Genomic DNA, 12,461 nt, shown 5'->3' with positions numbered 1-12,461 from the left:
TTTGTGGGTTTTTCTGGCTTCAGCTATCTTTCATACAATGAGTTGGCAGTCTTCTTATACAATCTCTAGCTAATTGATACACCTTCCCAAATGCAATGTAAAGCAAAACCCCTTCTTGAATTGGAAGGGTGTCCTGCTGATTGAAGGTGGTTCACGGAGGGGGATTGAATTTCAAACCACTCAAGCGTGCAGGATACTCGAGCTTTGGAGTCATCAACATAAGATGACGTTTAGTCCAGAGAAGACCACAATGATGCTCCTCAAAGGCCGTTTGGCTGTGAAGCAGCGAGTCCGCGTATCGATGTCTGGTCAACATATTAGATATGTTCAGATTCAAAAGTACCTCGAGGTGTTTCTTGATGAGAAATTGCATTTTCCTTCAATACACTGTGGGGAAGGCCTGTATTGCCTTTTTCAGAATTTGATGTGTGGTCAATCCTGATTGGGGTCTTCATTTTAAGACTATTTTGTATAAGGGCGTCTTCTGCGAGGCAATTATGCTATATGCTTTGCCGGTTTGGGCGGATAGGCTAAAATTTAAAAGCTGTCGGTATATTTTGACGGGCTCAGTTCCTTATATTGCTAACAGTAACGAGTGGTTACCGTACAATTTCACGGGAGGCGATCTTGGTGATCGCAGGCGTGAAACCGATAGACTTGATTGCGTCTGAGAGGCGTCATATTGAATTGTCTTCGGAGAAAATAAAGAAGATAGAACAGCATGGTGTCGCCCTGTGGCAGGCCAAATGGGATGAGACCGTGTGTGGGTGATCTACGCATGATCTTTTTCCTAATGTTGTAGATTTGCGGAACGCCTCTAAGGTACGCCCGAACAAGTGTGACGCAATTTCTTTTAGGGCATGGCGCTTTTCGGGACAGACTATAGAAATTTGGCCTGGTGGACTCTGGTATGTGTCCGCAATGCGAACATTATTGTTGAACGATGCTTATTATGTGATATATATGAATGTGTTAGGTATGACTTAATACGCACGCAGACCATTGGTTGGCTTGATATTATCGGGTCGACATTTGGCATCTTTTTCAACTTTACTAAAAATTTCAAATTGTTGTGTTGCTAAACTTTTAAACTTACCATTATACTTAAATGCAATCTATCATGCTGTAAAAGAATTATTAAACATATATCAAACTAGGAAATTCGTGCCAGGGGGAGAACAGTTGCTCTGCTTGACATTCACTTGAGATTAAAATGAATGCAGTCATAAAACCTTGGCTGGAGAATTCTATAGCATTATTCGTAAATGAATTACTATAGCTTTCCTACTTGTTATACCTATAGAAGCAACACAAATTTTTATCCAAGCAAATTAATAGAACAGGAAAAATTTAGTATTTAATGCAAGAAAGGGACAACTAATCATTATGTAAAATAAATATTTTTTTCTTACGGAGATCATGATTGACCCTAGATTATCTCTCTCTTGCCCTTTCTCTAAGTCTGTAAGTTCTTTATTCTGTCCTGATAGACGTAAAGTATTACTTTAGAGGATATGTATGAATGTAAATAAAGTGTAGTCTTGTACAGTCTCAGGTCGACCAATCCTGAGACGTATGGTTAATTGAAACCCAATCACCAAATAACAACGGTATTCACGATCTAGTATTCAAATCCGTTAGGATTTGAATAGGATTTATGGTATACTAGAACTTATGGTCTAGTGGTGAACTTATCATCGCAAATCAGCTAATTTCAAAGTCGAGAGTTCTGAGTCCTAGCAAAGGCAGTTACTTTTATACGGATTTTAATACTAGATCGTGAATACCGTTATTATTTGGTGATTGGGTTTCAATTTACCACACGTCTCAGGAATGATCAACCTGAGATTGTACAAGACTACACTTCATTTACATTAATACCTTACCCCTATCAGGACAGAATAATGAACCAACTTTCAGCCAACCTTTTTGTCCTGAAAACTCATTCTGACTTTAAAATTATTTCCAAAATGTTTAAAGAGACAGTTACATAAGCAAAAGTGTGCATGAGAAATTTAATATATTTTTTATGGCATTAGATTGATTTAATATTAGTACTCATGCAACCATTCCCAAGGTAAGTTGAGAATTTCAACAGTGAAGTGCAGCACATACCTACATCCACTTTTAAGCGATCATAGTAAAAAATGAGTATTGATGTAATAACTAAAAAATAACTTCCCGTTTTAATTAATAGATGACATGAGAATATATAAATTTCTCTGAAAACTCGAGAGAGAAAAATTCTACCAGTAATTGTAGAACTAACTTTCACGCTTTAATTCTAGTTTAGTCTACTTTTAATCGCCACCAATAGATAATGTAATTCATAAAATAGTAACAGAATACAGTAATTTCAATAAAAAACTTTGAGGAGCATTATTAACTCTTTCTGTAACATACATAAAAATTTGTAAATCTAGGAATTTCTTTCATTTGATTAATAAATTTATTAAGTAAATAAATTGATACATTTTTATTTATTAACTGGTATATAAAAAAACGTTATCTGTATTTATGATTTTTTTTTTAAATGGGCAATTTGGACATTTAATTTTTATTTAATAACTCAATGCAAAAGCCACAATTATTTTTATCGTTTACGAATTATTAAATAATTTGTATGTTTCGCGAGGTACAAGAATAAATAAAAAATGATTTAGAAGGCAATAGAGTTTAAAATGGCGTGGATTTAAGACTGGTTTGTATTCTCGAAAAAAAGTGTGAAGATATAACTTTTACTATCTGATTGGATTTAAATATTAATATTCATTTATTTTGTTGGTAAATGAAAAGAATATTTGACAACTCTTCCGCAGTCGTAAATTTATTATTTAAAAATTAAGGTAGCATTCTTTGGATTTATTTTTTCGAGGTTAATCGATTCTTTGCATCTAAGATATAATTTCCCAGTAATTAATTAAATTTCGTGAAAAAAACTAGCATAATTTTGTTTTATATTTTTGGCAGTTTATAAATCTATTTATCGTAATCTTACTCAAGTGTTGGTTTCGTTAGTTTTCCATATGTAATAAACCAAATAGGTTAGACTTTAGTGCAGTATTATTTTTCTAATCTTTTTAAAAATTGTTTGTAATATTTTCAAGATTAATTTTATTTAGCTGTGTAGATCAGATTCATAATATAAATCCGTTTAGACATATTTTGAATAATTTACGGTTAGTTTGTTCATATATTTCTATTAGTTTGTTTTATACTGTATTTTGGTTATTGATATTTTGAAATTTTCTTAAAAATTTTTTTTACTTGAATTATTGAAGAAATCCATTTTTACCCTCATCAGACTGTTAAGTAGTTAATATTTGGAATGCTTGTTTTTACCTTTCAAGGTTAAAGAGTTGTAAGCACCTAGTGATGTTAATTTTTATTTTAAGCGTGTTTGGTGCTTATGTTATGGAAATTTTGTAACTATGAATGATTGCTTTGTTATTTGAGATTGGTGCGTTTTTAATGAAAACAATATTCAGTTAAATTTTTATTAAATTCATTTTGCCTTATCGTAGGCAGTGAGCCATATGATATGCTTCATTATTGGTCATATCCAGTGTTTTAGGCTGACCTTTTTGATCCACTTCTATTAATTAAACTTTAGTGAATATTCTGATAACGAAATTACATAATAAATTCATTTTGAGATATGAACACATTTCATTAATATCAGTCATTATACAGTTTAAACTTCTGATGTTAGAAATATGCAAACTGCCTATCCTGTATGGATATATGCATCGCCCTGAGCTTGCAGGTAGGGAACAGACTTCCTTGAGCTGTTAGGAAAATAATGTGTAAAAAAGGAACTGATTGCCAGATATGAGATTTTAAATACAATCTAGTTTTTAAACATAAGAAAAATTTTCTCTATAAAAATGAATTGGGAAATAAGGGAAGTTTATATTGATTAGGTTATGAATGAATCGAGCCCAAAAAAAAAAGAAAGTAATGCATCATATTAAATCAAGAAAAATAGATTGTTCATGTTAAAGATTGTTCTTTGACCCATTCTTATAATTCAACAGCTAGAAACTGAGATTGGCAATGAAATTCATAAGTATAGTGAACCATATGAACCATTATTAAAACTATATAACTTTTCCTCAGATTTTAAGCTTTGCACTTTATAAATGCCTGTGAACATCATTGATACATAAAAGGTTTTACCCAATAGGTTTTCTCAGTTACTGCCTGAAGAAGATGAGAAAAAAAGCAAATATTTCTGATGAATTTTTTTATCAAATAACTGGTAATGAAACTTGTGTCTTGTAGACCTACTAAAGGAAATAGTCAATGGTATGCTTTCATTGAGGAATTCATTCAAAACTAAAGGATATAAAGTAACTCTGAACACTTGGAAAGTGATTATAAATGTTTTCCTGGAAGTGGAGGTGTGTCTTACTTGGAGATTTTATACAAAATTGGACAGTGATAAATTTACAGAGTTACTGTGGAAGATTTAAGTGTCTCTGCCTTACAAAACAAAATAAAACACTCTTTGTAAGTACTCAAGTACAAAAAATTTGCTAGGAAGTATTCAAAGATTTATCGTATCTGATCAGCAATTTTTATTTTTTGCTTTAATTAAGAAATATTAAGTGTAGTTAATTTGAAAGAAATTTTGAGGTCATAAAACTGTTGCTGAGTTACTGGCAAAATTAGCGGTAGATTTCTGTTATGATGAAATAGGAAAAATTAATAATTTTATCAAACATATGGCCCATTGGTATAATTATATAATTAATAATTAAAAAATCCACTTACCAACAATTTTTTTTTTATATGCATTCAAGCACTTTTGGAATAGAATTCCATCATCAGGAACTTAAAAATGTGTATTATATATAGTCTTAATAAAACTAAAACATCATTGTCATACGAAAAGTATATAAAATATAACAGTTTTATCATGTGTTTGAAATTGTGTTGACTTAATGTCTCTATCGTTGGAGACATTCATAATGACAGAATGTTAAGTTGACACAATTTTAAACTCATGACAACCACTGTTATATTTTATATACTTTACATATTTTAATGAAGTTTTAGTATTATTAAGATTATAATATATGTTTTTAAATTCCTGATGAAGGAATTCTATTCCTAAAGCACTTGGATGGATATAAAAAAATTGTTGGTAACTGGGTTTTTTTAATTATTTATTAAGAAAAATTAATTTCACAATATAACTTTAATTAAAAAAGTTTTTTCCAAATAACAAATAAATATTTGTACTGTTATTTATTTTAAATTTATTGAAGCCAAGTGTTAGATTAAAACTTGAACATCTTTTTTACTGTTTTTATTATCCTCCTTGCAAGTACTTTTAAAAATAGAATAGTAGAAATGCTGTAAAAAGTGAATACATTTTTTAACATAACTTGTTTTCTTCTAGTTTGATGAAATTAGATAAATTGTTTGTTTGTGTTTTATTTCAGATAAACAGTTGTAAAAAATGGGTAACGCTTTATCTGCAGCTAATATGGCTGCTGCACAGATTGTTGGTCCTGTTGTTGGTGTAAAACCAGATTACAATAATGAAGAGGGAATTGTTCACCAAAAATTTCATCATCCTCCAATGTCAGATGGTAAAATACCACCTGAATGCCCCATGCATCGTACGCTGTCTGTGGTATATAATTTATTTATGGTATTAATTTTAAGATTTACATAAAAGGCATAAAACTGTGGGTAACAGTTAACGTTTCATTGCTGTATATACAAGAGAGATAGAAAGATTTTTACTGCCTCTCCTGGTGCTCATTTCATGAGTCGGTTGAAGGAAAATGTTCATATAAAAATGTTTATAAATAAGCTTTGGTTTTGAGTTAAGATTAGCAAAAAATGTATTTTTTTATTTCTTTTTAAAAGTTAATATGAGGCATGTTTTTTTTTAAGACCTGTTTTGAAATAAAAACAAAACTGAAAAGTAACTTTATTACTTAGGCGTAAAAACTACATTTATGTACTACTTTTCTATGTACCTACAATTTCAGTACATTTTTCATAGCATTTCACTAATTTCTTCATTCCACATTAAAAAATTCCACTGCCAGTGACATTAACCATGCAGTAATGCCGTTTTCAACTTCAACATCATTGTCAAACCTTTGTGATTGTAAGGACTATAAGGTGGATGGTTGAAAATTTTCCAAACACTTGGAAACTCCAAGCTATAAAAAACCAAATGATACACTCTACATAGTTGTTTTTTTATAGCTCTAATAAGATTTTGTTTGCATTTCACAGTTTGTACTGGCATTCACAGTAGTTTTGCTAAAACTAAACACAGTAGGCAGCTAAATTCAACAAAAGATACCCTTTTTGTCCCCAAAAACAGTAGCCTTAGGCTTCTTTACTGAACGTTCTTGTTTAAATTTCTTCAGTTTAGAAAATGACAAGTGCTGCCATTCCATTGACTACTCCTTTGTCTCTGCATTCAGATAAGAAATTCAGGTTTCATTTCCGGTGAGAATGTAATGAAGCAACCCATTATCACCTTCATTTTCAGAATGCCACAAACATTTATGTGCTGCAGCAAGATGTTTTTTTGTAGTGTGTGTCTGTTAACATCTTTGAAGCCCACTTAGTACACAATTTTTTATAGATTTTTCAGTCATAACTTCATAATTCAAATATCATGAAATATGAGGAATTAGTACATGGGTGAAACCCTGGTTTTCTCAAATTTTTTTTGTCAGATTTTTCAATCAAATCATCCTGTATCACCTATATTGCTGCTATGTTGTTCATCATGAATTTCACCTCAAATTGAACGGAATGGAATGCAACAGTAGTGGGAGAACTTGTATCTCACTACCAATTGTAGAACCTTGGCAAAAGTCCCTTGCTCCTCTGTCTTACTTTTATCAGGCAGATATTATTTATTTAGTGGCGGTTATATTTAGAAATGAATGGTATTACCATCTTACTTTTTGCATCATTCATAATGTTCGGCCCATGAATATCACAAATTTTCTTGTAAATTTCAGCTGCAGAATTTTTAAAAAAATCACATTACTCCTTTTACTTCACATCCCATGGAATCACAAATTTTGATATTCATTATAAATGTATAAATATAAACAATTGACAACAAAATGACTATTGTTACTAACATCTGATTGAAATAACTGATCTACACAAGCACCATCTGTTTTTGGATATATTTCGTCCATCCCAAATTGAAATTCACTGCTGGAGTCTGGATCCTTGTTTTTTGGGAGATACTGACCGCTTGAAAAAGGTCTAAAGGTGTGAAACTGAATTTATTCCCGCTTTGAAACAAATGCCTAATAAGGATCGCCATTGTTCCGTGGATCTTCCAACATTATCATATCGACGTTGTGGAGATCTCATTGAAACTTTCAAGATTTTAAACGAGCACTATTCAACTTCAGTTCCACTATTTAAAAGAAATTTTGACAGTCAGACTCATCACATGTTTGAGCTTGCTAAAGAAAGATTTCATACAGTTATAAAGCAGCTTCTTTGTAGAAGCAGTTAATCTTTGAAACTTACTGCCTGAAAACGTTGTGCTCCATCTATTGATGTTTTTAAGAGTTTATTGGATAAGATATTGCATGATACCATAGGCGATAGCTATTTCTGCTGATTGACTGCAGTATGTTTCTAGTGTTACTTTATTGATTTTTAAATTCTCATTGGACTTAATTTTGTTGTTTTCTTCTTTTATTTTTTTTCTTTGCTATTGTATTCTTTTTTTTGTATGTTTATTTGACTTACAAATCACAACCATAACCACTGTAGCTGAATTATTTAATAATAATAATAATATAGGCAGCAAATTCAAAAAGGACTTTATTTTAAAAACACACCTTATCATTTTTAGTTTAGAAATGAAATTCAATTTCGTTTAATATGAGAATAATACATTATCTTCATTTATATTTGCTATAATATATATTACTAGTAAAATATGACATTACATTTTTTAATAATTATTTCATATTTTACAGTTTTTTTTATCAACCGTTACATGCCAACACATTTAATTAATAATTTTGTTATGAATTAAGACTTGTAATAAACTGAACAATGGATCACTTGTACATGAGAGAGCATCCTTTCATTATATTCTCTCAGTAGCATTGTGTATATTATTATTTGTTATAAAGTATATTTTTCTTTTGTAAAAACTACATGTGTGAACACGTGTATACTAAAGATTTATAGAACCGTTCTGGCTAACCTATACATTTGTTTACAGACTTCAGTTTTATATAACTCCAAAAAAATTCAAGTCACTAATTCACATAATTAATAAAAAAACAATAATCTGTTTCAATTTTTAATACATTTATTAAATGGAAGATCTAGAAGAAGGATCAGAGAATATAATTTTCCTAGTGTCCAAAAGACAGCCTATTGACAGAATTTTTTAGTTTCATTCTTTCTAATCATTTGAAGTAGCACAAGTTAATATCTGTGGTTGATATGTTATCAACTGCCTTTCACATTTTATTAATTTTTCAGTGGAGTTCTGTTCAACTGAACCTATTGTTGATCAGTATTCTCAGTTCGTAAATAAAACATAAAATTTCTAATTATGAATCCTTTGCTCATGAGTTTGGTCAAGTTGGTTTCGCTGAATTCCCCTTGCTATATGTAGAAAGGCAGTATAGATTGAGAACAGTTTGGATGTATATTTTTGGAGATGACATAAGCAAACTACTAAAACTGTTATAATATTATATGATAGGATTAAGGAACTTTTAATCTTTTATAATATTTTAACAATCTTTTAAGACTAACCATGTTTTAGAGTAGTGCACACTTCCATAGTTTAGTGATCTGACCATTCACTTTACTTAACGTTCTCATAGCTTATATGTGTTTATTGATTTTGTTTATAGGAGACATCTGGTTGTCCTGTTGGAGGTGATAATATGTCCGATGTGGATCCACGTAATATGGTAAATTTATTATATTAATTTAATGCTTCATGACTGCAATATGCCAAATAGAAAGATTTGTTTATCAGATTATCAAATTGGTGGTTGCTTTAAATTTGAGTGAACCGATTGTAATCTAATAAAATTTACTATGATCTTTGGGGTGACAAAAGGGAAAATTTTATTATTTATGTTTAAACAGCTAGATATCCCATTTTTCATTAATGTAAGTCTAGTGTAATGATTCTCAAGAAAAATTCTTGATTATTAAAAATAATTTATTTCTCAACTAGTAACATAATTATTTGTTAGTTTCTTGTAAAGTGACATAGTTTTTTCAGGATTAGTTCTTGAAAAGTAGATTTTCATTTGATTAAACTGAATTATATAATTTTCTTTTAATGTATTATCTTTTCACGGTACAATCACAACATACTACAAAAGGATTGACTGATATAATAATATTCATCTTTACAGATGCCTCCACCAAACCAGTCTCCAGCTCCAGATCAACCTTTCCCGTTACCAACGAAACGGGAAATATCATCAATTCCTAAAGCTGGAACTGATGGAGAGTTTTGGGTTTATCCATCACAGCAGGTAATACATTCTGTAATATTATTTACAATATTCATAACGAGCATTTTGTAGTTTTCTATTACTTATTTTTATTTTATTTTGTATCAAAAGTGTTGATGAGTTTAAAAATCGTAATACAGCATTAAAGGATAGGCATAATCCTGATGTATTAAGCGCTAATTTTTTAAAATATTTTTTTTTAATTTGCTAAGTATCACTTTTTTTTAATCTGAACCCAAAATTTGTATAGTAATACTATATTTTTCCATAAAAGATCATTACTTAAATGTTAATAAAAATGTTAATATAGATTGTGATATTACAAGCGAGTTTTTATATTAAAGTAGTATTCAAAAAATTTCACAGATACCACCATTCTTGGTCTGTGGAAGTGGCATATGGCATTGCCATTTACCCAAAACATGAATCATTTATGATTTAATAAATAGCCAATTTATTATATTAATAAATTTTGCTCAATAGTAACTATTAGTGCACAAAAGAAAGAGTAGTTTGTTGAGCGATTAATAAAAACCATTGGTGTGGTATAAGGTTATAACACAATTTTTCACCACTGTCACTGCCTACTATTAAGTTTAAGATAACAGTAAATGTTAAACCTAGAAATGATTACAGTGGCTCAAGTATATCTGACAAGAATGTCAAATGAGTGCAATAAGCATTAATATTCTGACCACACAAGACAGCATGACAAGTGCGTGTGAATTAACTTTTCTCATTCAGTTATTCGTAATGCATTAAGAAATATTAAAATATCCATCCTTACAAACTTCAATTACTACAGGTAGACACAAAAGAAGATAGGGTTGCTCATAAGAGATTTGCTACCACTCTGATCAACCTTTTGGAAGAAAAAGATAGTTTTTTGGATCTTAATAAAATTGTTTTTTCTGATGAGGCTATTTTTCATTTATCAGGAAGAGTAAATTAATAAAAAGACAGAATCTGGGGCTTGGAAAATAAGCATTTCAATGCTGAGCATGTATGAGACGGTCAGAAAATTAATGGGTGATGTATGTAACGGAATGATCAGCTCACTTTTTTTCATGAATAAACTGTGACTGGACGACACTTTCCTTGATATGTTGGAAAATTATAGATATCCTCAGCTACAATATTTACAACCTAACAGTATCGTATTGGATTGGTCACAGTAGTCCAGAAGCCTAGTCTTTGAGGTAACTGGACTTAATGCCTTGTGATTTCTTTTTATGGGATTTCATCAAGGACCACTTCCATACTCTTAGGTTGCTAACATGGAAGATTTGAAGCAAAAATCATTGATACTGGTATACTGCATTATACTTGGAAAGAGTTTGATTAGCCGCCTGGACATTGTACTGTTATCAATGGAGCACACATAGAATGCTTGTGAATTTCATACCAAGAAAAAATTTTAACTGCTTTATCTTGCTGTGGAACAGTCATAATTGTATATTATATAATAAATTCTTTATTATAAAAATTGAGATCAGTTTATAGAAAGTTATTTTTTCAGTAAAAGTTAGAAGATTTTTTACAAACTACCCTGTATTAGTACATAAGAAATTGGTTTGTGTACATCCACATGAGCACTTGTCTTTAAATTTCAGTTTTAGATAAGATTATATGTTTTATCTGGTGTATTATAGAATAGGATACCCTCATTTATTATTTGCTAAAATCATTAGTGTACATTATCAGACTTGTTATTAAACTCTTCTAACTTAAGCCCTTCAGATAAGATTCTGTAATTTCTTTTCCTAATTATTTATTCCCGTGTATAAAAAAATTAAAGCAGTTTATAGATAATTATCTCCCTATTGCGATATTATTATTTATCATTTCAAAATTACTTTTAAAAAAAGTTGCGCCAAATCGTCTTATTGAGTAATTAGAATCGAGTAACATGCTAAATCCTTCCCTATGCAGCTTTAGTAAAATTTTAGAAACTGCTAATAATATCTGTTTTTGAATTTATGACAGATTTTTGACTCAGTTGATTGATCATACTTTGCAGCGGGTGTTTTTTGTGATCTGTCATTGAAGTGAATCTTAATTCAAACAAGACCTAAGTGGTTAATTTTAATTATTGGCTGAAAAAAGGGGCTAATCATTGAGAAACTTAGCTGATTTATTGATATTAGTGAATCTGTCATGTTTCTGCTATAATGATAGATCACAATCATATTTCTCAGATGAGTAATTTAGACAAAACCTATTTTTTTCTTATTTAATCTAATCAAATGAAAAATATTGGTCTTATATCATTCTGTTTATCCCCATTCTGACATAAGAGGGCTGTTAATAAAATTTAACTTTTTCTTTCAAAAAAAGTTGTTGCAATTTGCAGCATGATAATCTCTTCAAAATATTCTCCTTCCTGTTGTAATACAAATTGCCCTGAAAATAACTTGCAAAGCAGGCATTCTGCTAATTTTCTGTATGGTCTCTACTGTTTCAAATCTGTCTTTTTAATAGCAATTTCAATTTTATTAATAAAGGTCAGCACGAGCCTGGTCAAATGAGTACAGTAGATGAGGGTGATACTAAGCCGGTTTTTTTGTACAAAATCACTAATTTACAGTGACATATGAGCCAGCGTATTGTCACAGTAATGAACCACATGTTTTCATGTCAAAGTTCATGGCTCTTCTTCCTCACATTTGTATCGATATTTCTAATGACTACTATACAATAGTACTGATTGTGTCTGCTCTTAGAAACTCGTAGTGAACAACACCTTTGATGTGAAAAAAGACTGTCAACATTGTAAGCTTCTGGTCCCAGTTTGGGCGACATTTTGTAAGTTTCTGTACTACACCAAATTAAAATTTTTTACAAAAATAAAAATTTAATTTTTAAAGAATAAAAAAAAATGAACTTACTAATGTTGGGATTTGTAAAACAATGTACTGACTATGCTGCTTGATAAGTTTACATCCTAAGATTGCT

General features: G+C 30.3%; 1 protein-coding gene across 1 annotated transcript in view; it reads left to right on the top strand.

The window, feature by feature from the left end:
- Nucleotides 1-2,675: 2,675 nt before the first annotated feature.
- Nucleotides 2,676-12,461, top strand: part of Cchl (Cytochrome c heme lyase) — a 28,149-nt gene continuing 18,363 nt past the window's right edge. Inside the window, exons 1-4 of the mRNA XM_075379345.1 lie at nucleotides 2,676-2,846; nucleotides 5,451-5,644; nucleotides 8,889-8,948; nucleotides 9,405-9,527. Of these exons, the coding sequence (XP_075235460.1) occupies nucleotides 5,468-5,644; nucleotides 8,889-8,948; nucleotides 9,405-9,527 (360 nt within the window). The 5' untranslated portion in view covers nucleotides 2,676-2,846; nucleotides 5,451-5,467. The remainder of the gene's footprint in view (nucleotides 2,847-5,450; nucleotides 5,645-8,888; nucleotides 8,949-9,404; nucleotides 9,528-12,461) is intronic.

The sequence above is a fragment of the Lycorma delicatula genome, chromosome 12, assembly GCF_047948215.1.
Source record: "Lycorma delicatula isolate Av1 chromosome 12, ASM4794821v1, whole genome shotgun sequence".
NCBI lineage: Eukaryota > Metazoa > Arthropoda > Insecta > Hemiptera > Fulgoridae > Lycorma > Lycorma delicatula.
The sequence above is the reverse complement of the archived record's forward strand: the minus strand, read 5'-3'. Positions and strand labels throughout refer to the sequence as shown.